The sequence below is a fragment of the Staurois parvus genome, unplaced genomic scaffold, assembly GCF_062004578.1.
Source record: "Staurois parvus isolate SC_StPar_1 unplaced genomic scaffold, SC_StPar_1.0 ptg000019l, whole genome shotgun sequence".
In the NCBI taxonomy this organism is placed as follows: domain Eukaryota; kingdom Metazoa; phylum Chordata; class Amphibia; order Anura; family Ranidae; genus Staurois; species Staurois parvus.
Window position 1 is genome coordinate 11,597,503 of NW_028317815.1, and position 27,144 is coordinate 11,624,646.

At 39.3% G+C, this 27,144-nt stretch overlaps 1 protein-coding gene across 3 annotated transcripts in view; it reads right to left on the bottom strand.

Moving 5' to 3' along the window:
- Positions 1 to 27,144, bottom strand: part of GRAMD4 (GRAM domain containing 4) — a 218,492-nt gene that overhangs the window by 10,007 nt on the left and 181,341 nt on the right. For 2 of the 3 annotated variants that reach the window (XM_089684813.1, XM_089684825.1), the window contains 5 exons: positions 24,997 to 25,014; positions 16,500 to 16,647; positions 13,245 to 13,338; positions 12,711 to 12,795; positions 1,972 to 2,040 (listed from right to left, as the gene is read on the bottom strand). In XM_089684813.1, the coding sequence (XP_089540939.1) occupies positions 1,972 to 2,040; positions 12,711 to 12,795; positions 13,245 to 13,338; positions 16,500 to 16,647; positions 24,997 to 25,014 (414 nt within the window). The remainder of the gene's footprint in view (positions 1 to 1,971; positions 2,041 to 12,710; positions 12,796 to 13,244; positions 13,339 to 16,499; positions 16,648 to 24,996; positions 25,015 to 27,144) is intronic. The other variant, XM_089684820.1, reaches the window with a different exon arrangement.

The following is a 27,144-nucleotide window of genomic DNA, read 5'->3' on the forward strand; positions in this document are numbered from 1 at the left end:
TAATTTTATATTTCTAAAGATTCCTATGTAATACAGTCATTCTGAAATTAGGTCTGTTTTCAGTCTGAAGGGGTCAATCATAATCACTAAAAGTTTTTCAGGAAGCAAAACTTTTGGGGGGGGGAAAAAAAAAAAAGTTGTCCTGTGTGTTACACAAACAACAGATATTGTGGCTTACACTTGCTATGGGGCTACTCTAACAGTTCAAAAGGGTGACCCTGTCTTACCTGTCCATGTCACTGGTCCTTACATAGGGTCCAGGTTTTGCCCATCATGGTGGGCATAGCCCTAGAGGGGTCTTCAGGGTCTGTGTTTTATAGGGATGTATAGAACCTGGTGGCTAACAACACATGTTGCACCAAGTGCTAAGATGAGCACCCAAGAAGGATCAAGTGCCTTAAGCGAAGCAACATTACAGTTTGTCCCCACAATGTGGGGTCAAGGTACAGCTTTTTACAGTTTTACAGAGGTTGCACCAATGTAGATGCACTGCTTCTATTGTTGAATTAGAAGACCGAGTCTGGGTTCAGCCAATGCGGTGTGTGGGACCCAGCATGCGATTGCATGCAATGTCTGTGCGGTGCGATTTGAGCCATACATTTTGTATGACTCAAATCGCATCAGCATCAAAAAGGTACAGGACCCCCTTTTTTTTTACCCGCACTTGAATCGCATCGCATGGGTGTTCTCACCCATGCAATGTGATTTCTGGCAATCACATAGCATTTTGCAATTTGTTTCTGGGTGTCATTAATTAAAAATTGACATCCAGCACCAGATTGCATGAAAGCCATGCGATTGCAATGTGGTGCAGGAAATGCACAGGATTTGCAGCGTTTCCAGCACCGCATTAGAGTGAACCCGGTCTGAAGTAGAAATAAATTGCTAGGAAAAAGGTGGGGTTTTTTTTTTGTATTAGCTACTTTATAGCTAAAACACTCCTGCCCCTTTCTACTAGTAATTTTGTGTGTACATTGCCTGCACCTCATGTGTACTATACACTCTTGATCCACTCTGGACACCTGTATAATGTAATAACTTTTAGCTCTGTAGACATAAGATCACTGTACAGGGCAATTTCAGCTGTATAAGGGCAGAATTTATGACATGGTTTGCTAACAAATATATCATTCAAGTAGTTTGGATGAAAATGACATCATTCAGACAGGGCTGTAACGTGAGACAGCTGAAGGCCAGAGAGGTTTTCTTTTCAAGTAGTGGGGTTACAAATGAAAATTCGAGTACAAAAGATAAAAAGCCAATGGCAAGGGGGTTAAAAAATATGTTACAGCAAAGGACAAAGACAAAGAAAGAGAAGAAATAAGGATGGGAATTAATGAGGACAAGAGAGCATATACTAAGCTGTGATTTGGAGAACAAGCAAAAGCCTTTGAAAAGCTAAGGGTATGCAATGACAGAATTGATCTCAGGCTCATTGCAGGGTCTAATGCTATTTTGTCCTTTAAAAGAGGTAGGAGGAGCAGATGAAGAACACATCAAGGAATAGGCATTAAAAAATGGTTTTCGTTTGGAGAAAATGTGCTTATATTAGAGAAGAACACTTGGCAGATGAGACCACATACCCAAGTTCCTACAGAGCATATTAATGTTTTCTTCTCCAATGTCAAGCCTGGGATTGCTTCAACATTTTAGAGGGATTGTTGCCTTGAGCAGAGCCTGAAGCCTATTGGTTCATGTTTGCATTTTAGAAGATTTGCTGTGCCAGAGTTGTCAGCTGGTACAACAGGGGCAGGCACTCATAGGAGGATAATTGAGCCAAAGGTTAAGGTCACTGTGTAGTAAAAAATAAGTGGTGCTAACATGAACAAATTCAGAAGGTTGCTCAATCACTGAGATGCGAAAATAAAAGAAAAATGGATGAGGACAGAAAGGACAACAGTTCATGAGAGCAGCACTGAAAGTTACAGAACACCACGATTTACAAAGATGTTAAAGTGAAAAATGTAATACCTTTTGAGTAGAAGGGGTAGAAACTGCAATTCCCATTCCTGATCCTGGAAGCACTGAAAGAACTTTATACTGAAAAACATATATATTATTCCATAAACAAGAGTACAACAAAAGCAAAAAATATAACATTTATACCTGCCACGTTTTAAACATTTAAAAGATAAGTTCACCTTTTAACAAAAATGATTAAAAATGCACATATTTTTCAGGTTAAAGTGTTTGCTTTTATTACTTTTTGTTTTAGAAGCCTGGAAAGCATTGTAGCAGTGATGAGCAGATTGCTGGTGCCATGCAGGTCTCCTGCAGTCAGTGTAATCTTGCTGCTCGCGCCTTGTACGAGCAGACAGTTTTACACTGACAAGAAGAATCAATTAACACAGTGCTCAACAGCACCGTGGTAGTTCATTGAGAACTACAAGCTAACAGCCGCAAAGGCTGTTGGGGCTTGTAGTCCTCCCTTTCGCAGAACACTGTGAATGGATGATGTAGCCGGACACGTGGAGCCTCACATGGTCGCGTTTTTAAAAAATGTGACAGCTAGTGGGGGGAGAAGATCTCCTGCTAGCTATCACAATGGGAGATCGGGCGGGTGCGAGGACTGGTTTAACTGTAACATGTTACAAAAGGTGAACTTATCCATTAAGAACTGCCTCAGTTATCCTCAATTAAAAGAAGAATAAAAATGAGCAGTGCTTGGATCTTCCTATGTCAGACAATCTGCAGCACATTCCCATGCTCTTCACTTATCCACCATGAAAACTACTTACCAAGAACTTTTAACAATCTATAATTAGACTTCTGAATTTCAGTATGCACTATTCTTGGTTAAACTTGACACTCACTTTATTACCCAATTATACGTTTATAAAAGCTACAGCCAATTTTCAGGAGATTAAAAAAAAAAAATAAAAATCTTATGGTGCCCCACCTTAATCTGGCAACATAAATGGATGGAGATATTCACTTTGTAATGGCTGCTTGTCCCGGTAGAGACGGCATGTCAGCCTTCCATTCCTGGAGTTCAGTTTAACTGACTGTAACAATGTATAAAAGTTTGAGCCTCCACACACTAGACTACTATTCTTAACAGCTGATACTGACTGGCACAAGTCATCCAATGTGTGTGTACCCTTTTTGTGACTCTCAGCTCAGTGATAATGGCTATATTCAACCATTTTATTGATCTTGAAAATGATTGTATGTCCAATACCTGCTTCATGTTTTTCACATCACACTATTCAATAACCTGGTAACATTCAAATTTCTAATGTTATGCAGTAATGAGATTTGACAGTGCTGCTTCAACTAATAACAGTGCACACTTAAGACCAACGTAAGATTTTATTTCAAATAGTCTCTATAGCCAAGATATTGTTGCTAGGGATGGCAGCTAAATTTATCTATGTGCTCATAGGAATGTGAAAACAAAGGCAGATGCATCAATTTGGGACTAGTCAAGTAATCAAAATATCCTTCAGCACTATGGTGCTATAATCTCATTGCCAACTGTGGCTGTACATGAAAAAAACAAAAAACTCTCCAATCAAAAAAAAATAAATACAGCTTTGAAAGGTCAGTGCAAATATTAAATCTCTCCAACATAAAATAAACCCTACATTCATCTAAATTCATTCATTTTTCTGCACTGGAATAACATCCATCAGTCACTGCTAGGGGACATAGAAGACAATTATTTTCTGTGTGTCCGATTTGCACTGCAATGCAGTTCTGAGGTGTGGTGCAGTGAACTGGAATAAAATACAATGTAACTATGTAAATTACACTCCACAGTGTAATATATACGATATTACAGAAAAAATAAATCCAATGGTGAATTGTTAAAAAAAATTCTTCCACCCAAGCTTTACGTTACTTATATGTATCAAATCTCCTCAACGTATGATGAAATATTAAATACATCCATATAATATTCCACAATCCAATAAAGAAATAACATGAAAATAATAAAATACAATAGTGAAGCGACTAAAATTTTCCTCCACCAAGCGTGTCTTCAACACACTCCAAAAATCACCAGATCTGCTCCCTCCACCTGACATAGGGTTTGCTCTTACTGAAAAAACATACCTATCCCGCAACAGTCAAGGCGAGAACAGATCATAGGTTAACCGAAAACCAGTGTTTAGATCTCACTCCATCTTCTCCTCTCCATACTCCCAAGTGGACATAAAAAAACTAAAACTCCAATAGTGTAATATCAACAAAACTTTATTAAAAAATTGTGAAATAATACTCATAAATGAAACACATACAGCAGGCACAAAATAAGCTACCCCCTCTGGTGAAAGGTTCATGTGGTTCAAACCATCTGTCAGCCATCAGCTGTTCAATATCCCCACTACTCTCACACATTCCACAGCCAAAAGGATGCAAACCAATTCTCTTGCTAGAGTCAGGCTCCACCCCATAGCATTTCATCCAAAAATCCAGAAAAAAATGATACCAATGTTATAAATGAAGTTGCAGTTCAGTGAGTTAAATAAGTATTTAATCCCCTACCAACCAACAATAATTCTGGCTCCTACAGACTGGCTATGTGCTCATGTGGTACATGGATTAGTCTTATCAATTTCAGAAAGTGCTCCTAACAACAACCAGTTATGTGTATAAAAAACACTTGTCCACAGAATCTCATTCTTCGTCTCCATCATGGGCAAGACGAAAGAGTTGTCAAATGACGTCAGGGAAAAGATTGTAGACCTACACAAGGCTGGAATGGGCTGCAAGACCAAGAGCAAGAAGCTTGGTGAGAAGGAGAAAACTGTTGGAGTAATTATTCACAAATGGAAGAAATAAAAAATACCCAGAAATCGCCCTTGGTCTGAAGCTCCATGCACGTTTTTGCCTCACGGGGTAAGGATGATCATGAGAAAAGTGAGGAATCAGGTGCGGGGGGGATCCCGAACATGGCGCCATGAGCAACGTGAGCTCCCGGTGCCCGCCATCCATGAGTGTAGCCCTGTCCTGATTTGCCCCACTGACTGCCTGGAGCCCTGTCCAACCTAGGGCTTGGGAGGGTGCGGCACTGGACACCGCAGTAGCTCCGAGTCCGGATGTCCTGGTGGCGGTGTCAGTGGAGCACGGATTTGTGTCCCTGGGAGAGGCAGCGGGTCGGTGAGGCGCACCTGATCCCTGGGAGCAGGAGGCGCCAGCACTGAAGGAGAAGGGGAAGGTGAGAGCGTCCTTTTGACCACTCAGGTGACAGCCCATGTGACTGGGGGCAATTTTGAAAGTGACAAGCTGTCCCAAACGAAAGTAGTGTGGCTTCATTGCTAAAGAAGAGGCAGTGTGTTAAAGGCGATTTACTCTGCACTGAAACAGCAGCCTTGGGAGACCCTGAAACACCCAAGGTTGACTGAGACACAGAGACCCCTCACTAATTCATCTGATCTTCTTTGGAATCAGGCTTTGAGGCAACAGCTGGACCTGAATACGCTCTCAGATGGAAAGATCTTAATCAGTCGGCACATAAGGTGGTGGTCAGTTGCGATTAGTAACCGTGGGACATTTTTAATCTTGGGATACATCTGATGTTATTGCGCAGTCTAAAACGCACTCCTGAGTATTGGCAGGGACGGAGGACTATATTTGCTGGGGTTCTCAGCGGTTGGTGGAACTGGTTAGATCACTCCTGCTCCCGAAGTAACATAATAGGAGAGGTTAAAGTCATCAGAGGAGCCCATCTTCATTGGGGACAGATAATACAGTACAGCAGATGTGCATTGATAGCAAACTTATTGGCAAAGTTTAAAGAGATGAAGAGCAGATCAGCCAAAGGGGAGGGGGGTAAATAAAAACCCCAAGCTAGTGTGAATACTAGCACAATAAGGAAATATCTACCTCTGCAGGAGAAAAGCCCGGAGAATTTAACCCCTGCTAAACAGGAGAGAACTAGAAAAGGGGTGGGAGACCAATCAAGAATGTCACTAGGGACACAAGAAGCAAATCAGTCTTATGATCTGATAAATGTGGATAGTAGAACAGACCAAAGTGTTATGGAACAACAGGGAGCTACATGACAAATACCTAAAAAAAGCTGATATGGCAGAAATGTTTGCAAAATTGGAGATGTCCATGAAAAATTAAATGATGGCAATATGTAATGATCTGGGCTCAATACTGACATGAGTGGAAGAAGTAGAGGGAAAAATGGAGACACGGGCGCTTTTGATCACTAAACTAGAGACGCAAGTTGAAGAGATGCAAAGAGAACAGAGAAAGCTCACATTCAAATTAGAAGATCAAGAGAACAGAGAAAGAAGAAACAATTTAAGGATTCCCGGTTTACCAGTAGAGTCCCAAGGGGAAGACTTGCGGGACAAAATAAAGAAAGTGCTTAATCCATTGATTGGCAGACCCATAAACAGAACATTTAAAAATGGAGAGAGTACACAGGATAAGGCAACCGCAAGCAGTGTCAACAGATATGCCCAGAGATGTGATTGTTCAATTCCATCACTACGAGGACAGAGAAAAATGATGGAAAAAGCTCCTAGAGATCACTGAAATAAAATATGGAGAGATAAAAATATGGAGGGGGGGAGGGGAGTGGAGTAGTATACAGGAGATTGCTCCTTTCAAAAGTCGATGGCACCCTGGGTAGGAGTACGAGAGAGAGTAAGAGAAGAAAAAAAAAAAAATAGCCTATATACAAGAGAGATGGAGGAGGTCAATTTTATGATTTATAATGTTAAGGGACTGAATATACCAGGAAAAAGGCATAGGATCCTCACAGAATTACAACAGAGATCTATTGGAATAGGATTTTTACAAGTAACACATTTATTACAGGAAACAAATGTAAAATTATATTCTAGATATTACCCAACCTGGTATTATGCGGATTCACCTACTAAGCAGGCTAAAGGAGTGGCAATTGGTATAGCTAAGAATTTAAGATTTAAGTTGGAGGAGAGGCTGGAGGATCCAGAGGGGCGGTTTTTGTTTCTGAAGGGGCGATTACAAGAAATGGAGTGTGCATTGGCAAATATTTACTGCCCCAACAGAAACCCGGAGGCCTACCTCAAGAATATACTGGGTCTAAGACTTCTGGATTTTAAAACAGGTAAATTGATTGTGGTAGGGAATTTTAACTTTTGCATAGATCCTCAGATTGACACAACGTCACATGTGCAGAGAGAGGGAAGTAGATGTCGGAAAGCAATACAAAGAATGCTATATAAGTGTCAACTAGTAGATATCTGGAGGATTAAACATCCCAGAGATAGAGACTATACGTTCCACTCTTCGGCCCATGCGACATATTCAAGAATAGATTATATTTTGATGGAACATAGACTACTGGAGTCATTGGTTAAAATCAATATAGAAGTCACAACAATATCGGATCATGCACCAGTTACAACAAAATTATTATGGGGTAGGGAGCAGGATAAGATATATACGTGGAATTTAAATGAGACACTCCTTCAAGACCAGGACAAGCAAGAGTGAATAAAAGAAAAGAAATAGAGCAGTACTTTGAAAGAAATGAGGCCGAAGGAATGTCAGTGGCCATGGTCTGGGAATCCCATAAGGCATATATCAGGGGAATTCTGATAGCGATTGGGGTAAGAAAAAAAAAAAAGGAATGGCAAAAGAAAATTAATCTCCCTCCTAGATTGTAAGCTCCAAAGAGCAGGGCCCTCGAACCCCTCGTGTATCACATTGTATTATCGTACTGTCGCATGTTCTGTCTCCCATTGTAATGTACAGCGCTGAGCGAACTGTTGGCGCTTTATAAATAGTGTATAATAATAATAATACACTATTAAGGGAATTACACAAGCTGGAACAGTCTCATAAAAAGAGACTAGCAGTCGACATACAGCAGCAAATAATAAAAAAGAGAGAGGAATTGGGCAATTTAATGGAGGAAGACGTGAAACCAACTTTTAATATGATGGCAAGAGAGATATCAGTGGGGGAATAAACCAGGTAAATACTTAATGAGACTACAAAGAAAGAAGAAATCTAGGAATTACATACAGAAAATTAAGGACGACAATGAAGATCTGGCGTATTTGACCACCGATATCGCTAAGGTATTCAAAAAATATTATAGTAAATTATATGACATAGATCGGAAACAGTTAAAAGGGGGGAATACCGGGCAATTTTACACCTTCCTGCCCAGGCCAGTTTTCAGGTTTCAGCGCTCTCACACTTTGAATGACAATTGCGCGGTCATACAACACTGTACCCAAACTAAAATTTTATCATTTTCTTCACACAACTAGAGCTTTCTTTTGGTGGTATTTAATCACTGCCGGGGTTTTTATTTTTTGCTAAATTATCAAAAAAAAGACCGAAAATTTTGAAAAAAAAAAACAAAACACGTTTTTCTTTGTTTCTGTTATAAAAGTTTGCAAATAAATAATTGTTCTTCATAAATTTAGGCCAAGATGTATTCTACTACATGCCTTTGGTGAAAATAACCCAAATTAGGATGTATTTTTTAGTTTGTAGGAACGTTATAGAGTTCACAAACTATGGGATATATCTGAATATTGATCAATCCTGAAGTACTGACGGCCAATCTAATTTCTTGAGGTCCAAGAATGTCAGAACAGTACAGATATCCCCTAAATGACCCCTTTTTGCAGAGTAGACAGTCCGATGTACTCCATAAGAGGCATGGCGAGTTTTTTGAAGTTGTATTTTGTTTTGTCATAATTTTTTGGAAAATGAAAAAATGCAAAAAAATTTTCACTATTTTTTTTTTTTTACATACTGTCACCAGTGCAGTACAGCGTCATCACATAACTGGCATGGGGGTGATCAGGGACACTGACTGGTGACAGTATGAAAAAAAAATAAAATAAAATTACTTTGCTATAAGCAAGCATTTACCTAAATGACATCGATTCATTCAGGTTTTTTTTTTTTTGTGCTTAGCTGTGATTTGGCCACAGCTAATCACATGACATGTGCATGTGATTAGCTGTGACCATTCACAGCTAGACACTAGTATACAATGGATGGCATGAATGAAGCCATCCATTGTATACAACTGTCATGTGACTAGCTGTGATTGGTCACAGCAGGTCACATGGTACCGGTAACCAGATCTGTCATCGGTCGTGTCCGAGGTACGCGGCCGGTGACAGATTACACTGCTGTGCGGCTCTGCAGGAGCGCAATCTGCGCATGTGCGGTAGGACGCCATATGGCGTCCACCCGGAACGCTGATGACATTTGCCAGCCGCCATTCGGCCATAGGGCGGGCGGCAAACGGTTAAAGGAGGCAAATTTACCAATTTTAGGAGAAGAATGATTAAAACATCTAGAAAACCCGATAACGCACGAAGAAATCCAAAGGATTCCAAAGCAGAGGAAACCCCCTGTACTGGTCTTGTCAGTTGATGCAGAGAAGGCTTTTGATACGGTAGATTGGGGCTTTATGCTAGATACGTTGAAGATCCTGGGAATTGGGCCCAAGATGAGAGAGTGGATAGGAAAGCTTTATAACCAACCTTCAGCTGCAGTAAAGGTCAATGGTTTGCTATCAGAGTTTTTTTAGGATGTATAACGGGACAAGACAAGGGTGTCCACTCTCACCTCTGTTATTTGTTCTATCCTTAGAACCCCTCTGAGCAACAGTAAGCAACAGTATAGATATAAAAGGGGTCCAGATAGGGGAGACAGAACACAAAGTGGCAGCGTATGCAGATGATATGCTGTTCTATGTGGCTAACCCTAGGTTGACATTAACTTAGTGATAAAATTTAAATACTATGGAGAGATGTCAAACCTAAAAATTAACCTGTAAAATCAAAGATATTAAATAATAACATCCTGATAATGGAAAAAGAATTTTGCAAAAAGAATTTCCCTTCTCATGGAGGGAAAGAGAATTAACATATTTGAGGACTAAACTGACCTCGTCCTTAAAGAACGTATACAATATATATTACATCCCACTAATAAATGAGATAAAGGAGGAAACTGAGAAGATTACCGGTAGGACCATCTTCTTGGATAGGACAAATAAACTTGATAAAAATGATAATTGTTCCAAAAATTCTATATAAATTCCACATTGCCTATACAACTTCTGGGAGCTTATTTTAAAATAATTTTAAAAAATGATATTGAGATATATTTGGGGAAATAAAAAAACAAGAATAAGCTATGAAGTGTTATGTAGGGACAAGGATAAGGGGGGTTGAAGTGTGCCTGATTTTAGGAGATACTATTATGCAGTGTTACTTTCACGTATTTTGGTCGGACATATAATGCACTAAGAAAAAGTTGGGTGAATATAGAAAACACATTAAGTGGGATACAATTGGATAAGACAGTATGGATTTCACATCAAAATCATATATTAGGAGAATGTACAAGCACTTCTACATGAATTGCAATTAGAGTATGGGATAGGATTCATAAACAAATGGGGTGGGGGTTTATTTCTATGTTTATGCCATTGTTAGAATTCTTCCCTCCAGGGAGGGAAGGTATCTCAGGTAAATGGCTAAGAAAAGGGAACGCACAGTAAAGGATATAATGGATGGGGGGAAAATTTGCACCTTTCAATAGTTTAAAAAAAAAAAAAAAAAGGGGTTGTTTTCCTTGTTCAATGAATGGAGATATCTCCAGTTAAAACATTTGGCTAGCTCGGTCCCTAACCCTTAAGACCAATGATGGATTTAAATTTACTAGAACAACTTTATAATACAAATAAAACATGGAAACGTGGTACTTCCCGGATTTATAAAATTCTTACTGAAATGATGGGGATTGCCCCGCCTTTGTACATGGAGAAATAGGAAAGGGAACTGGGAATAACATTTTACGAGCAACAGAAAAAGAAAATATTTATATTAGTACATGGAGGGTGGTGGAAATGGCTAGGTGGTACGTTACGCCAAGTGTGGCACATAAACAACAAATAGATAAATCACCTTTATGTTGGAGAGGATGTGGGACAAAAGGCACAATGGCACATATATGGTGGCAGTGCCCTAAAATTCAGGAGTATTGGGAAGAAATTATTTAATTCAGGAGAGAACAGGGGTTGAGGTCCTGAAAGATCCAGCCACATGTTTATTCCATAAAACTGAGACTTCAGTATAAAAATATAAGAACTCATTAGTATTTCATCTGATAAATGTGCCAAAGGGGTTGATACCTAAATTTTGGTAACAGCAGGAAATACCAAAAAGAAAAAGACTGGATAAGTAGGGTTGACTATGTACACAAGATGGAGGAACTCTACCATCAGGAATAAGATAGAATGGAGATATTCAGAGAAAAGTGGGAGAAATGGGATACGTTCAAAGAGCAATTTAAAGAAAAATAGAGAGGAGATAAGAAAGGAAGAAAGAGAAGAGAGCCTGGAGAAGGAAGAGAAAATAGGAAGAGCAAAGAGATAAGAGGAAAATAAAATTAGGGAGTAGAATGGGGAAATGGGGGTGGGGTGGGGTTTTTCTTTAGAATAAAGAGGTATAAGGGAATTGTGTAATGTTGAATATTTTGGAATTTTAATGGTGTAATGTTATATACTGAAAATCTTTAAAATATTTATTTAAAAAAAAAAAAAGTAAGGGATCAGAACTACACAGGTAGAGCTTGCGAATAATCTCAAGGCAGTTAGGACCACAGTCACCGAACAAACCATTGGTAACACAATACGCCACCATGAATTGAAATCCTGAAAGAAAGTACATGTAGAGGCCCATCTGAAGCTTGCCAATGAAGATGTAAATGATTCAGATATGGATTGGGAGAAAGTGCTGTGGTTAGATGACACCAAAATTGAGCTCTTTTGCATTAACTTGACTCGCTGTGTTTGGTGGAGGAAAAATGCTTACTATGACTCTAAGAACACCATCCCTACAGTCAAGCATGGAATTGGAAACATTATACTTTGGGCTGTTTCTCTGCTAAAAGTACAGGCTGACTTTGCCACATTGAGGGGCCAATGGACGGGGTCATGTATTGTAAAATCTTGGATGAGAACCTTCTTCCTTCAGCCAGAACACTGAAGATGGGTCGTGGATGGGTCTTCCAGCATGACAATGACCCTAAGCATACAGCCAAGGCAACAAAGAAGTGGCTCAAGAAGAAGTATATTAAGGTTATGGAATGGCCTAGCCAATATCCAGACCTTAATCCTATAGAAAATTTATGGAGGAAGCTGAAACGTCAAGCGACAGCCGAGAAACCTTAAGGATGTAGAGAAGATCTGTAAAGAAGAATGGACCAAAATACCTCCTGAGATGTGCTTGCCAACAAGGGTTTCTCCACCAAGTACTAAGTCATGTTTTGCTTGGGGACCAAATATTTATTTTACTCACTGAACTGCAAATCAATTTATAACATTTGTATCATGCGCTTTTTCTGGATTTTTGGTTAATATTCTGTCTCTATCACTTAAAATACACCTATGATAAAAATTATGGACCCTTCATTTCTTTGCAAGTGGGCAAACTTACAAAATATGCAAGGGATCAAAAAATTATTTTCCCCATTGTATACGACTTTTACAAGGGGAATTCCCCTTGAAAAAGAGCATGAAACACTGCTGAGCTTGACACTGGCTTGAGAATTGGTTTGTAATAATATTGTATATTACGCCGTGGGTTGTCATTGGGATGAATGTAGGGTTTATTTTATGTTGGAGAATTTAAATTTTTGCATATGTACTTCATTAGCACTGTATTTATTTTATAAAATAGATTAGTAATTGTGTAAGAGAGAATGGTAATAATTACCTTCTGAATGTCCGTAATATCTGTTAGTTTTATGATTTTGTTCTTCTTTGATGAGCCAGATCTGGAACTTTCAAAGCATAAATAGCTAAAAATAAAAAATATAAATTTTTTTAAAACACCCATGACAACTAATTTAGTAGTTGTATTCCAGCTTTCTTACACCTCTCTATGCTAACATTTACTTAGACGGCTCTCTACTTTCAAGTCACTTGGTCAAAAAGCTTACTCATGGCAGCAAATCTAAAAAGCCTAAATTAGTGCAATTATAACTTCTACTAATGTTCTCAGCAGATCTGCCTAGCCAAACTGCCACCAACCAAAAATATGTAGCTTTTTATGTCAAAGGTGAGAAACAGTATAGTAATTTCAGCATAAACGTGAGCTGTGTGTTTTTAGAAGCAATCCAATGAATCAGCTATGTACAATACGTGTGTACTTATATACAGTTCAAAAAGTTTCAAGGTCAAGTATCACGGCTATCACTTTACTATCTTTTCCTACTAAATCTGAGAGTGGAGATGAAGAAGCACTTACTTCTCAGTGACAAAAAGGACGCCATTTCTAATGTAGTCAGTAGGCATTTTCTTGTCTCTGTTAATCAAGCAACAACGCCAGCCATTTTCACAAGCTGCAAGTAAAAGTTTAAATCACAGAAAAAGTTACAGCAGTTTATTGATTAAATATAGAAATCAACTTGTCTTTGCTAAACACTATGGGGTTGATTTACTAAAGTATCATTTCGGCAAATGGGCGCACTCCCATGTACGACTGTCTACTTTTAGACAGAGAAAAGATTTACTAAAGTACGCATCAACAAATAGACAGAAATGCAAATTTACTAATGGGCACAAACGACCATCTAAATGAGTTCACGTCCTAGAACCAGGTGCACAGAAGAAAAAAATCTTTTCAACGACATTATCTCAAGCAATTTATGCTTCCTATACATATGTTGAACATTTTTAAGAATAACTGCTTTAAAATAATTCTAAATGTGTCTGTATAAAGTGATATATTTAAAAAAAAATCCAAACAGGCATTGACTTCCCCTAGTTCAAACATCTCAGTAGTGACATGACTGAGCATGCCCAGACTAGGAAACCTAAAAAAGTGCCTTAAATCTGTTGTTTTTTGGGATGTGCTATAGTAAATGCCTTTGTTCGCAACCCTGGAAATGCTGTGCTATGGTGCAGTTTGTTGGTATGCTGCTTTTTTTTTTTTTAAACCATTTTGTTTTTCAAGAATGGGTGGGGTGGTGAGATTTGTTGTGACTTAAAATGTGTTGTCTGGTTAATTAGCCTTAATTTGGTGCCCTGCTGTACACTTCAAAAGTTAAGTTGTGATATCTTTTAGAATGTAAGCTCTTAAGAGCAGGGCTCTTCTAACCTTATTGTAAAGTGCTGTGTGAAATGTAGCAACAAAAATACAGTTGATTCGGTATTTATCAGCTTTAACAGCTCCAAATCTGAATTTCAGGGACACTTGAATTCAGCTGCTGGATAGGTAGAGTTTTTAACATGTCAACCTGGGTCTTTGTTTTTTTAATTTCACCAGTTGCAATCTGAGGAACACCAATCAAATTGTAAATAAAGTCAAATAGTTTTCATATTAAATGTATTACACACACGGGAAAAAAAAACTATTTCATATGTGGGAGCCCTAATAGCACATAAAAATTACACACACAAATGGTCTAAGGACCAGTTCCCAAACCAGGATTGCGGCAACGCATTTCCGGAAGAACATTTGCATGCACCCAGAGACATAAGGACAAAGTATAGTTCCTTGGCCAAAAGTAAACACACAGCAGCTGGAGACAGCTGACTTGCCAAACTCAAAAACGCAGGAACACCAAACACAGAAGGGGAAAAGTAACGGGGGTGGAGGAAGGAAGACAAAATCAGGCAAGGCAAATGAAACAAAGGTCATTTGCTTGTGCGAAAGGCACACTACAAAAGCTGGAGGCAGCTGAAAATGAGCAAACTTAAACACACACAAAAGAGACAGTATGTGCAAATTAAATAGGGAAGAGGAAAATTTTGTTAAGGTAAGAGAGTTGTGGTTAAAGCTATAGTTTGTTCTAATATAACGTCGAGAGACATCTGTTAGGTAACAACATTGCCGCCGTACCAAAATGCTAAAGAGGAACATGAAGACAGGAAATAACACCTGGGTATGATGATGAGCTCCAAACGCAGAGAATGAATAATTGCCATATATCCGCCATTTATAATTTAATTGGCGTACATGCATGCTCAATTGCGTGTATTTGTTAGCGCCAAGTACCACTTCTGCCTCACTTCTTGCAAACATGGTGCTGATGGAGGAGGCGCTGCTGGTGGGGCTGGCTATGTTTGCCAGAGCCTTCTGCAAAGCAGAAATGAGGCAAGCAACCAAGCTGCTGCTCCTATGGCCCGCCTTCGCTAGCAATGGATACATGCACCACATCCATACTTGAAAACATGCAGGACTCTGAAGTCCGCTTAGAGCAAGAAGCAATTATGCACCTATATGAGCTTATCCCTACCCCTAAGGAGCTTACAATCTAAGGTCCCTACCTGACATCCACACTAGGGCCAATTAACCTACCAGAATGTCTTTGGAGGGGGAAGGGAGGGAACCCACACAGGCACAGAGAGAACATGCAAACAACAGGCAGGTGGTGCAATGGTTGGGATTTGAACCAATTACCCTAGTGTTGCTAGGCAGAAGTGCTAACCACTAAGCCACTATGCAGCCCATAATGTTAACTAGAATATATATAGTAGTACCATGATTCAAGAAGATATAGAATTATATGTAGATATAAGAAAGTTTGAATTATTTGTCATAACATATAACACTGTAATTTTTAAATAACATTAGAAAACAGTTTGCAGTCATTGAAAAATGCATTTGTTTGCATAACATGTAAAAAAAACCCACTACAAAACAGGAAAGAATAATAGAATTAGCATCAAAAGAAGCCAAACAAATCACACCTGCCAATTTTTCTTTTTACACACAAATGGGATCGTGGCTAAATCCTGTACTCTTGTGCCCTCTAGGAACCACATTTAGCATTGCCTATTATGTAAACTCGATTATGCCGATATGACATTCGCAATTCAATTCGACATTCCATAGTCGCTTGCAACTTAACATGCCGGTATTCAGGGGGTTAAACCATGCAGCTTGGTAATGGTACACTACATACGATAAAGGTACAGGTCTTACACATGAAGAGGTGGAGAAGGAGTTAAAATACAGGTCACCACAGAGACATGAATATGAAATGGGGGCTGTGAAAGAGTTAGAATTGTCCACAACTTTGAATATCTTCAGTAGCTGCTGCTTGTGATCAAGGGGATTACTATGGAGGAACTTGGTGGAGGAATTAGGAGGGCCGGCAGAGAACCCGAGATGAGGAGGATTGGTGCTGCTCTGTGCAAAACCATTGCACAAAGCGGGTAAGTATAAAATGTTTATTTAAAAAAAAAAATGTAGGTTTAGAAACACTTTAATATGATAAATTAAAAAGCATTGAGTAAAACTTGTCTCACCAAAAGGTCTCTTTTTTTTTTTTGCTTATTGTCCATTGGATTAATATTTGTTTATATTGTCTTACACCTTAAATCACATAAACCATACACAACACCCATGTGCATTTTTTTTTTTTTTTTTTTTTTTTAACTTGTGCATGCATGTTTTGCAAACCACCATATTGGTAGATATTACCACCATTATACTATTCTGCCGAGCACTGCCTTAGGCTTTCTACATGCACATAAAATCACTTCAATGCATTACCTGGCAATGGTCGCTCCGTTTCAGCTAAACTGAAGATCTCATGAAAACTGCTCTTTTTTGTACTATGATATCGCCCTCCCTCTTCATCACGATTTACTCCCTGTGGAGCTCCTGTGGATACATTACTTCTTGAAGAGACTGTTTGTATCTGAAAGGAAGCACACAATATTTATCTTTGTTTTATACTTTTATTTAAACACAACTTGAAAATTATTACAAAGCAGCAGGTTTGAGTGCCGATTAACAAAACCAAGGCTTCAGATATAGAGCTGATAAAAGAATTCTGTAACTGGAGACTGCTCAAATATGGTGAAGGTTTGTAAATATACCTTCACTTACAGCAGAGATACCCCCACCCAGAGTGCAGGATCACCTCCACCAGAGTGAATCAGATGAATCACCAGCTAAATTTCTTTTCGTGTAATACAAATCATTAGATGTCTTCATGATCAGAAGCAGTTTTGTAAAGCCCGGAACGATGTATGGCCATGCATTAATTATCTGGTACCCAAACATTTGTTTTCTACAAGCAAATATTAGAAAATCTGGAAGTGAGATAGGTACCTAAGACTGTAAGCTCTTTGAGGGCAGGGAGCGGATTGTACAGTATGCAGGAAGCAGCATAAAACTTTTAACACTACATAAATGCCTATTTAATACATTTGCTGCAGACTTACTATTGATGTAGCATCTATATCATCTGGGCATAACATTTTTCTTACCCTTTGATTTATCCAAAGAAAATTGTGTAATTAAATCAAAACTAGGAAGATTTTTTTTTAACTGTAATCTAAGCCAAGATTCACGAGTATTCTGGTCATCTTTTAAAGAAAACTATAGTACACACAGACATAAAGCATAACCCCATGGACCTGTGTGTGGTTACCTCTTAATCTCATTATGTCACAACTATGCAAGCTACGACTGAATATGGAAATATGTGTTGCCGCATGTTGCTCTGCATTTACATCCATCATGTTCCATTTTCAACCAGTGAAAATCAACACAGTACATTAGTGTGAACTGGACCTATTGGAAACAAAGTATTTAGCTGGTTATTGCACTGACCAATGCAGCTCAAGGATTTTTGTGATTGTCTGTTAGAGACTTAAAGTGGAACTAAAGTTCTACTGTTGTTCACCGTGAGCAGGCAGTTTTTTTTTCGTTTTTTTATTATTGCAGATGTGACAAGTAATGTCTCTTCTGCAATAAAATTCACCTACCTGCCTGAGTGTCTGTTCTCAGCGTTTCCAGGCATGTAATCTGAGCTGTGCATGCACAGCTCAGTTTACAGCGGTTGGCCAATCCCTATGTGTCGGAAAGATAGCCCCCCTACACATGAATGACAACATCCTGAGAAAAGGCTGGTGTGGGACAGACCGACAAGACCGCTGGATGAAAGCTGAGTATAGCTGCCTTTAGTTCTGCTTTAAAGTGGTTGTAAACCCTAAATATTTCTAACTTTAATGCACTCACCCGAGCCAGATCTTGATCCAGCACTGTGCCCATGTGCAATGACTTTCTTCCCTTCTCCCTGCTCTCACAGGCTTTGCTGAGAGCAGCAGGAGCCATTGGTTTCAGCTGCGGTCAGTCAAATCCTATGACAAGGGAGCGGGGGCGGGCCGAATCTCACTGTCTGCGTCTACAGACGCAGCAGTAAGGCTCGAGATCAAGCCTGCAGGTGTGACACCCAAGGAAGCATCTTCCTATGGTGGCACATCCAGAAGAAGAGGAGTCAGAAGAGCCAGGGGGGACCCCAGAAGAGGAAGATCGGAGCTGCAACACCATTGCACAGAGCAGGTAAGCATATATATATATATTTTGTTTCGTTTTACAAAACACAAACAAGGACTTTAAAAACATTTTAACTCTTGTGCTTTATATGTTAAACAGTAAACCTTTCATATACATAGCATGGTGCCCAACAACTTTTAATGATACTAACAGGAATCTATTTTTAATCTAAATATCATTATATATTCTCATTTTGTGGTAGTGAAGCTAAACCTATACAACTTTAGTGCGAGTTAAGTTATTGCCCTAACCTTGTATGATATTCAAGCACCAGAATGTGTTCACCTTAAAGCCCTTAAACCACAAGTAGACCTGTATATCGCTCCGATGAACATATGGTCACAAACATTACAGAGCTCACCAAGAGCTTTGAACCCCAGGAACCAATATTATGTGAACGATTGTTTTAGTTCTTGAAACCTGACTATGCAATCCACACCTAAGTAGGAGTCCATTCTTATGATAACAAGGAACAGCATCAGAGGTGAAAACTTTTAGGAACCTGCTATAGCTGCCTATGTTTGGTTTAGAATATTTAACCTGGACATGGGTTAATTTTGAAGAGGTCCTCAGGAAAAGGCAATCTGTTCAGTAATTCCCAGCCTTCTGCTCTTAAACATCACAGGACAGTCAAATCAGTTAGAAGTGTAAGCCCAGACCAGCTCAGACAGACTGGCATCAATCAGCATAGACAGACTGGTTAATAAGAGAGTAATGATGTAGATACCCAATTTAGTTCACCGAGTATCTATGCTAGCATCTACCCTAACAAGCGATGTTTGTGTGGCGATCTCCCCTGCTGAGCTATTGTGTTGACGGGGACTGCCCCCCCACCAGAACACACTGATCAGCACTGACAGCCATTGGCTGCAAGAACTGACTGGATGCTGGATTTCCAACATGCCCGTTCAATAAAAGATAGCTATTAGACTAGTTTCTGTTGGAAAGGCTGCTGTGCATACAGGCCGAATGTCAGCTGCTTCAGCCTGTGTGTAGCAGCCTTAAGGCCCCATTCACACCTGAGAGTTTAGGAAACACACGCAAAATGGCAAGCAGAAAAGTGTAACAAAATGCACACGGAAAAAGAAAAAGAAATGCAAAGCTCACATGCAAAAATCTACGTGAGCTACGTTGGAAGTGCTTGTCGCGAGTATTGCAGCCCATTCAAAATTCCAAAATCAAAATAAATCTTTGTGATTAGATTAAGTAATACATAAAAAGCAGCTGGCACAGGAATAGATACAATCCCTCAACGTAATAAATAATAAAAAAGTGCAGCACTATATATTAAGAACATAAGAAAGTCCATGCTAAATAGTGTTAAAGTCCATCAAATGAATGAAAATCTGTGCTCAAAAATTTCTTTGAATGAGTGAAACCCACCGTTGAATTGTATATAAGAGCATGGTGACTGATGCTTACCGTCAAATGATGATGAAATGTGTTGGGTGGCGCTTCACGTGACGTTACCACGCTATATAGCCCCCGGCTGGAACGTCCATACGCCAGGATTGCTGCAGCTCAGGGATTGTTTCTTTGACGCTATGCAATTTTTAAACTATTTTGAGTGCATTTGTTTACTTTTAATAAAAGTTTAAAGTTTTGGGCATATTACACTATTAGTGCTTATTCTTTGCATGATTTACTGGTGGAAACATGGAGTTGGAACGGAGTCAAGGGGAGAACCATCTCTGCGCCATAAACTGGAGAATCGTGCAGGGTTAACCTCTAAAGCACTGTCGGTTTTTTTTTATATAAAAGCTCAATAGCTCTGGTAAGAGCTCTTGCATGTCCATGGTTTTCACCAGGATCTTTGAGGTGTCATCTTCCTCCTTTCTTGACTCATTGAATGTGGTTTTTCCATTGCTGTTGATGGTTGGGTTTCGCTCACGGATTTTCATGTATTTTATGGACTTTTAACACTATTTAGCATGGACTTTATGTTCTTAACAATATATAGCACTGATCTTTTCTGTTATTGCGTGCAGCCCATTGAAATGAACAGGCTGCCCTATGCGCATAGCACAAAATCACACATACACACAATGCCCTGTGTCGCACAACATAGTATAAATGGGACCTTAGAGATGAAAATTATATGAGCTGCCACAATATGAGTACATTTAACTACAGTTAAATTACAGCTGAAAATCGCTTAAAGTGCATCTGCAGCAAAAACATGATTTTTTTAGTTTTGGAAACCATGGCAAAGGATAAGAACTTCTGACAAGGTTTTACTGCTGTCTGGGGCTCAGTGGGAGAAACTTCCCCTCACTTGTCAAAGGAATAAGGAAACTCTTCAACAGCAACACAAACAGTAGTAAAAATGTGTTTTTTCCCTATAAAAGAATTATGAATTTGCAGTGGTTCACTTCTGGGTGAATGAGGTGGGAGTACAGAGAGTAGTGAGATTACTCCTTTGGGCCCTGTGACTAATATGTTAATAAATATCTAGTTGATTCTGTTGAGTCTAAGCTGTTTGTTCAGACATGACATAATTGCAAAGGAGCTGAAAGCCAACCCAAGCAGTGCTTTAAATGTTCAATTAAGTAGAGATGACCTAAGTGTTCAGCATTCGCTGTTCACACATTCATTCACTGTGGACGATCCTGACAGATTTGTCCTGCCAATGGTTGCTAAGGAAGCACGCACCTCCTCTCCACTCCTTTCCTAACCTGCATGTTCGGATAAGGGTTTGGTATGAATTTTTGAGTTTTTTTTGAGTTGGGGTTTCCATACCACACCCTCATTTAGGATAAGAATCTGGTATAGATGAAGAGAATCCTCAGCTGTCCAGTTAAATAGCTGAAGTCATTTTTTAACAATTTAAATAAATTTTATTTGTAAAATGTCAGTGCATCAATGTGCATTTATTATTATTTTCACAGAAGCCTGTAGAGCATTGTACCCATGATCAGTGGATCGTGGGTGCAATGTCAGGCTCCTGCAAACGCAGTCTGCACCTCTGTTGCCCATACCTGTGTACGGGCTGTTACAGAATTGTATGCAGTGTGAATGGACTACTATTGTGCTGATCAGCACACTTGCAGTCCATTGAGAACTACATGCTTCCCACCTGGCCATTGTACAAAAATGGCCGGTCGGGACCAGTGCCGTTCTGACAGGATATACCGGTACGTCCTGTCAGAACCTGGGGTTGTGCAGCAGCGCAATCACTTGAGGAAATGGGCTCTGTGACTGGGCCTCCCAAACGTGATGGCTGTGTCCAATCACAGCCCTCACATCATGTAAACAGGGGCACATGCCTCTGTGTTGAATCTCCTCCTGAGCTCAGTGAGGAGGGGGAAATGCTGCTGCCCATCAGCTGTGTAACTGTGTGTAGCTGCACAGTAAAATCATCAGAGTGCAGCCATCCCACACCAATGCACCAAGTACCATCTGTCCCTTTGGAACATCAACATCTGTCAATGTTCCTAGTGGACCTTCAAAATTGTCAGTGTCCCAATGCAACATCTGTCGGTGTCCCTAGTGGGCCTCCAAAAATGTGATAGGTAGTGAGGAAATTGGATGTGTAAATTATGCCTCTACAATTCCTAAAAGGTGCTCCGTGGATTTTGTACCTCTCTATGTAGCTAGGCTGTGAAAAAGTTTCACATATGTGGTATTCCCATACTCAGGAGGAGTAGCAGAATGTATTTTGGGGTGTATTTCTATGTCCTTGCTGTGTGTTAGAAATATCTTATAAATTTGACAACTTTGAGTTAACAAAAAAAAAAAAAAAAAAACACAACACACACGTTTTCATTTTCCAAAAACTTTTGGCAAAAAAATTACATGTTCAAAAGACTCATTATGCCCAATAGAAAATACAATGGAATGTTTGCTTTCCAAAATGTGGTCATTTTGTGGGTGTTTTCATTGTTCTGGTGCTCCAGGGCCTTCACAAATGTGATAGATAGTCAGGACATTAGATGCATAATTTATGCCCCTTGAAAACCCAAAAGGTGCTTCTTGGGATTCATATGAGGGGTATTTGTACTGTCTTGGCATGTTAGGGCCTCAGGAAATAGGAACTTTCACGCTGACCAGATTATATACTCTGATTTGGTTATTTTTACTAAAAATAATAAAACAAATTACTAAAAATAAACATTGTTTAACAAAAACAAATGTCTTTTTTCCCCAAAATGTATGGTCTTTTTTTGTTTATTTAGCAAAACATGAAAAACCCAGTGGTGATTAAATACCACCAAAAGACAGCTCTATTTGTGTGAAAAAAAGGATAAAAATCTTATATGGGTATAGTGTTGCACGACTGAGTAATTGTCAAAGTTTGAGTGCTGAAAGCTGAAATTGGCCAGGGCAAGAAGAGGGTGAAAGTGGCTAGTATTGAGGTGGTTAATAGAAATTTTAATTTTTAATGTTTCACTTTAAAGTGTATGTTACCCTACAAAATATAATTAAATTTATATTTAAATTATATTTGTGTTTAATCTAGCTTAGCAACTTCTTACTGATTCTAGCTCTTTAAAAAAAATCTGGTGATCTTGCCAGTTCTCAATGGTCCCTCTTTAACATTGACCATCGTAAGCATGAAAGCACAGCAAGAGGGAACTCTTACATCACACAACATAGGTGCATGGGCCAAAATCACACACAAAGTGGGGAAGTGAGTAGTAGTTTGTACTACCTTGTAGGACCAGTTTCAGTTTTGCGAGTGAGGTTCCAACTAGATGCTACACTGCTCACCAACCATCACCTATGTGATGTAAGGCAAAGACGGGGGACATCTCCACTGTGTGTATAATTAGGCCTGCCCCTTCTAAACAGACATGCCCCACTACTAGAGAGATGGATTAGGCTGTGACATCACATGACAGGCACATAAAAGATAAACAAAAAAAAAAAGTTACAAATCTTTTTTTAGGAAAATAAACATGAATGGAGACATGCAATTCTATAGGGTGCATTACAAGCAGAAAAAAATTGCCGTTCCCCACTAAAACAAATTTATTTTCCTATGCTACAGGTTCATGAGAGCAGTACACAGAGGCCCCCCCCCCCCCCCATAGCCATTTGCTTTGCAATCATCTGTTAGCCTAAAAATTGCCATTTTGTTTTGTCTCTCTCCTCCCATCCCCCCTCCCCCAACATCTGACATCCATTGACTTCAGTGGGGGGAAACCAGGTATGTTTCTCTCTTCTTCAGCACTGAATAGAAAACCTGACCCTTGTCTGACCATGTTTTCTATACCTTCAAGCACTTGCACACCTGCGCTCTTTAAAAAAAAAAAAAAAAGTAATGTGCACTTTTTTTTTATTTATGGAATGGGGATGTGAAAAAGATGACTCATATGTGGTCCATTAGGATCTTCTTGGAAAACGTACAGTTGATTCCACAAGCAGCTGTTTCTGGAGTTGTCCCTGGTAGCCCTTCTGTAGTCTAATATAACAACTTTACTTAAAGTGGTAATAAACCCATGCATGAGCCCATGGAAGTGACTAGACTCAGGCGATACACAGTGCTAAAGCAAAATCCTCCCACATAAGCTGTACCAGTATACCAGCTCTCTTTCCTCCACATCCTTCCAATGTACACAGATTAGATTGCATCTCTCAAATTTTGGGAAATGTCACACATTCCACAGCACAGAGCTGAGTGTAATCTAACAACTGAATGATGAGAATGGACACACACCCTCTCTACATAGTCTCATAGAGAAACATGCACATCTGAGGCTGTCAAACACCTCTTGTGTGCTAGAGGGAGAGGGCTGGCCACCACCATGGATTGTGTATATCAGGGAAACTGTCAGATGTGACAGTGCCGATAGCAAAGGAAGGAGAGAGCAGCCAGAATCCACTCTAGGTGCTATGGATTGAGGCTAGTACACACTACATGAGAATAAGCATTGTTGATTTTTCTTTTCAAATGTTTACAACCACTCTAACATACTGGGAATTCCTTTAGTTGCACTTATGTTGATTACCATGGATCCAACTGTGTATTACCCAGTTTACAAATATGAACAAGTGGGTATTTTGCTTAAAGGCTGGAAGACCTATGGTTCAGGCTATCCTAATCTAAATGAAAGCTCAATTGTGAAGGTGGTCTCATGCAAAAGTCAGTGGTAGGTCTAAACATATTTTCTCCATCAAGAGTAGGGTAACCATTATCTCAAAGCAGGAGACATTAAAGTGGTTCTAAAACCTTAATTTCTTTTTTTTGTAAATAACAAACGTCTATACTTACCTGCTTTGTGCAGTGGTTGTGTACAGAACAGCCCGGATCCTCGTCTTTTTGGGTCCCCTGACGGCGTGCTTCTGGCTCTTCCCTCCTGTTGGGTGCCCCCACACCAAGCAGCTTGCTATGGGGGCACCCTCTGCTCCATGTGTCCATTCACACATGGAGCCATGGCTTGGCCCCGCCCCCTCCCTCTTCTCATAGAACGTATGAAGGTAAAAAACCTTGAGCCTTTAGAACCACTTTAATGATCAGTTTCATGCTACTCAATTAACCATTTATAGTGCAATGCTGTTATAACTGAAAAATAAACTTTTCAGTGTAAAACAACCCAAATGTTCAAAAAATAGTTAGTAAGCTTGCAGCAAACCAATTCAGATTTTCAGCAATAGTGCAAGAAAAAATACATAGACCAAACAGGCTTAGTGCAAATCTAGTTGAGCTGTTAGTTATACACAAGATGCCAAAGTAAAAATAGTTCCACTCTAGAATCCATACCTTGTCATGCCCTGACAGCTAGCAGGAAAGGAAACAAACACATATGTGACAGTGACAAAAGAAAAGGTGATGGCTTTTTGTTTTACATTATTATGCACACATTACACACAGAAATTGAGTGAAAATGTAAACACAGCACAACAAAATGCACAGTTGCAATGAACAGTCTACTGCTTTTCTATGTCAGTGATAAATTATGAGAAAAAAAAAGAGGAAAAAATAACAAAACAACTTGTAAAGCCCAACATTAAAGTACCTGATTTGCATTGCAATTTCCATGTCTGCCTTTCCATGTATACTTCCATACCACAATGAATATACTCCAATTTTAAAATGTACCCTTATCATAAACTTTTATATTGTTTGGAGTATTTGGAGACATAATCAAGAATACCTCCAAATACTGGAAGAAAAAAACAAAATGCAAAAACCCAGGACATACAGGTGAATCTCAATAAATGAGATCATCAAAAAGTTAATTTATTTCAGTAATTCAATTAAAAAAGTGAAATTCATTATATATAAAATCCTCATATTATATAGATTCACTACACAGAGTGATATATTTCAAGCATTTCTCACATTGGACCTCATGCAACCTGGATGCTGTGCCTCTCCACTCTTCCTCCAGACTCTGGGACCTTGATTTCCAAATGAAATGCAAAACATACTTTAATTCGAAAAAAGGACTTTGGACCACTGAGCAACAGTCCAGTCCTTTTTCTCCTTAGCCCAGGCAACAGTCCAGTCCTTTTTCTCCTTAACCCAGGTAAGACAAGGAAGGCGACAGTTGTAGCCCATGTCCTGGATACGTCTGTCTGTGGCTCTTGAAGCACTGACACCAGCCGTAGTCCATGCCTTGTTAATCTCCCCCAAAGTCTTGAATGGCCTTTGCTTTACAATCCTTTCAATTTAATGAGACTATTAAAATAATATGGAGAACTATCAAATCTGAAAATAAACCCTGCAAAGTCAGAGATCTTAAATGTTAACATTTCAAAGTAAGAGAAATCAAGTCTCCAAAAAGAATTCCAATTTACGTGGAAGGAAAAGGAAATAGGTTATCTGGGAATAAAATTAACTCCTTCAATGAAAAGCATATACCAGGCAAATGTTATCCCCTTAATTAATGAAATAGTGAGTTGGGGAGACTTTCAAAAGGAGGAGCTTCCTGGATAGGTCGTATAAATTCGGTAAAATGGCGATAGTCCCAAAGATTCTTTATAAGTTTCACATGCTCCCAATAAACTTGTCAGGGTCCTTCTTCGGGGTAATAAAGAAGCTGATACTCAGGTTTATATGGGCAAATAAGAAACAGAGAATCAGTTACGATGTATTGTGTAGGGTAAACAAAGAATGGGGGATTGGAGTTGCCTAATTTTTGGAATTATTTAGCGGTGTTATTATCACGAATAGTAGACTGGACATTTAATTCACAAGGGAAGGGTTGGATAAATATGGAAGGAACACCAAGTAAAGCACAGGTAGGGAAGATAGTATAAATACCACATACATTTTGTATATTAGATTAGAACACTAGTCCTTTAACAAAAAAAGTGTAGGTGTGTGGGATGGAATTTATAAGCAGAAATTATGCATTGTAAAGCAAAGGCCATTCAAGAATTTGGGGGAGATTAACAAGGCGTGGACTACGGCTGTTGTCAGTGCTTCAAGAGCCACCACACACAGACGTATCCAGGACATGGGCTACAACTGTCGCCTTCCTTGTCTTACCTGGGTTAAGGAGAAAAAGGACTGGACTGTTGCTTGGGCTAAGGAGAAAAAGGACTGGACTGTTGCCTGGGCTAAGGAGAAAAAGGACTGGACTGTTGCTCAGTGGTCCAAAATGATAGAAATATAACTCCGGTTTGACTCCTTTAGTGGGTACGGAGAAATTTCCTCCTGGGAAGGATACAATTTCTGGCAAATGGATTAAAGATAAAAATGCATGTTTGAAGGATATTTTGCACAAAGGGAAGTTACATACATACCAAGAGTTAAAGAGAAAAAATGATTTATTTTTCACATTAGATGAGTGGCGATATGGACAATTAGGACATTTGGTTTCATCGCTCCCTCAACCACTAGGGACCTCGGAGGATATGCACCCATTTGAAAAACTACTGAATGTTAATACAGTTCCAAAAC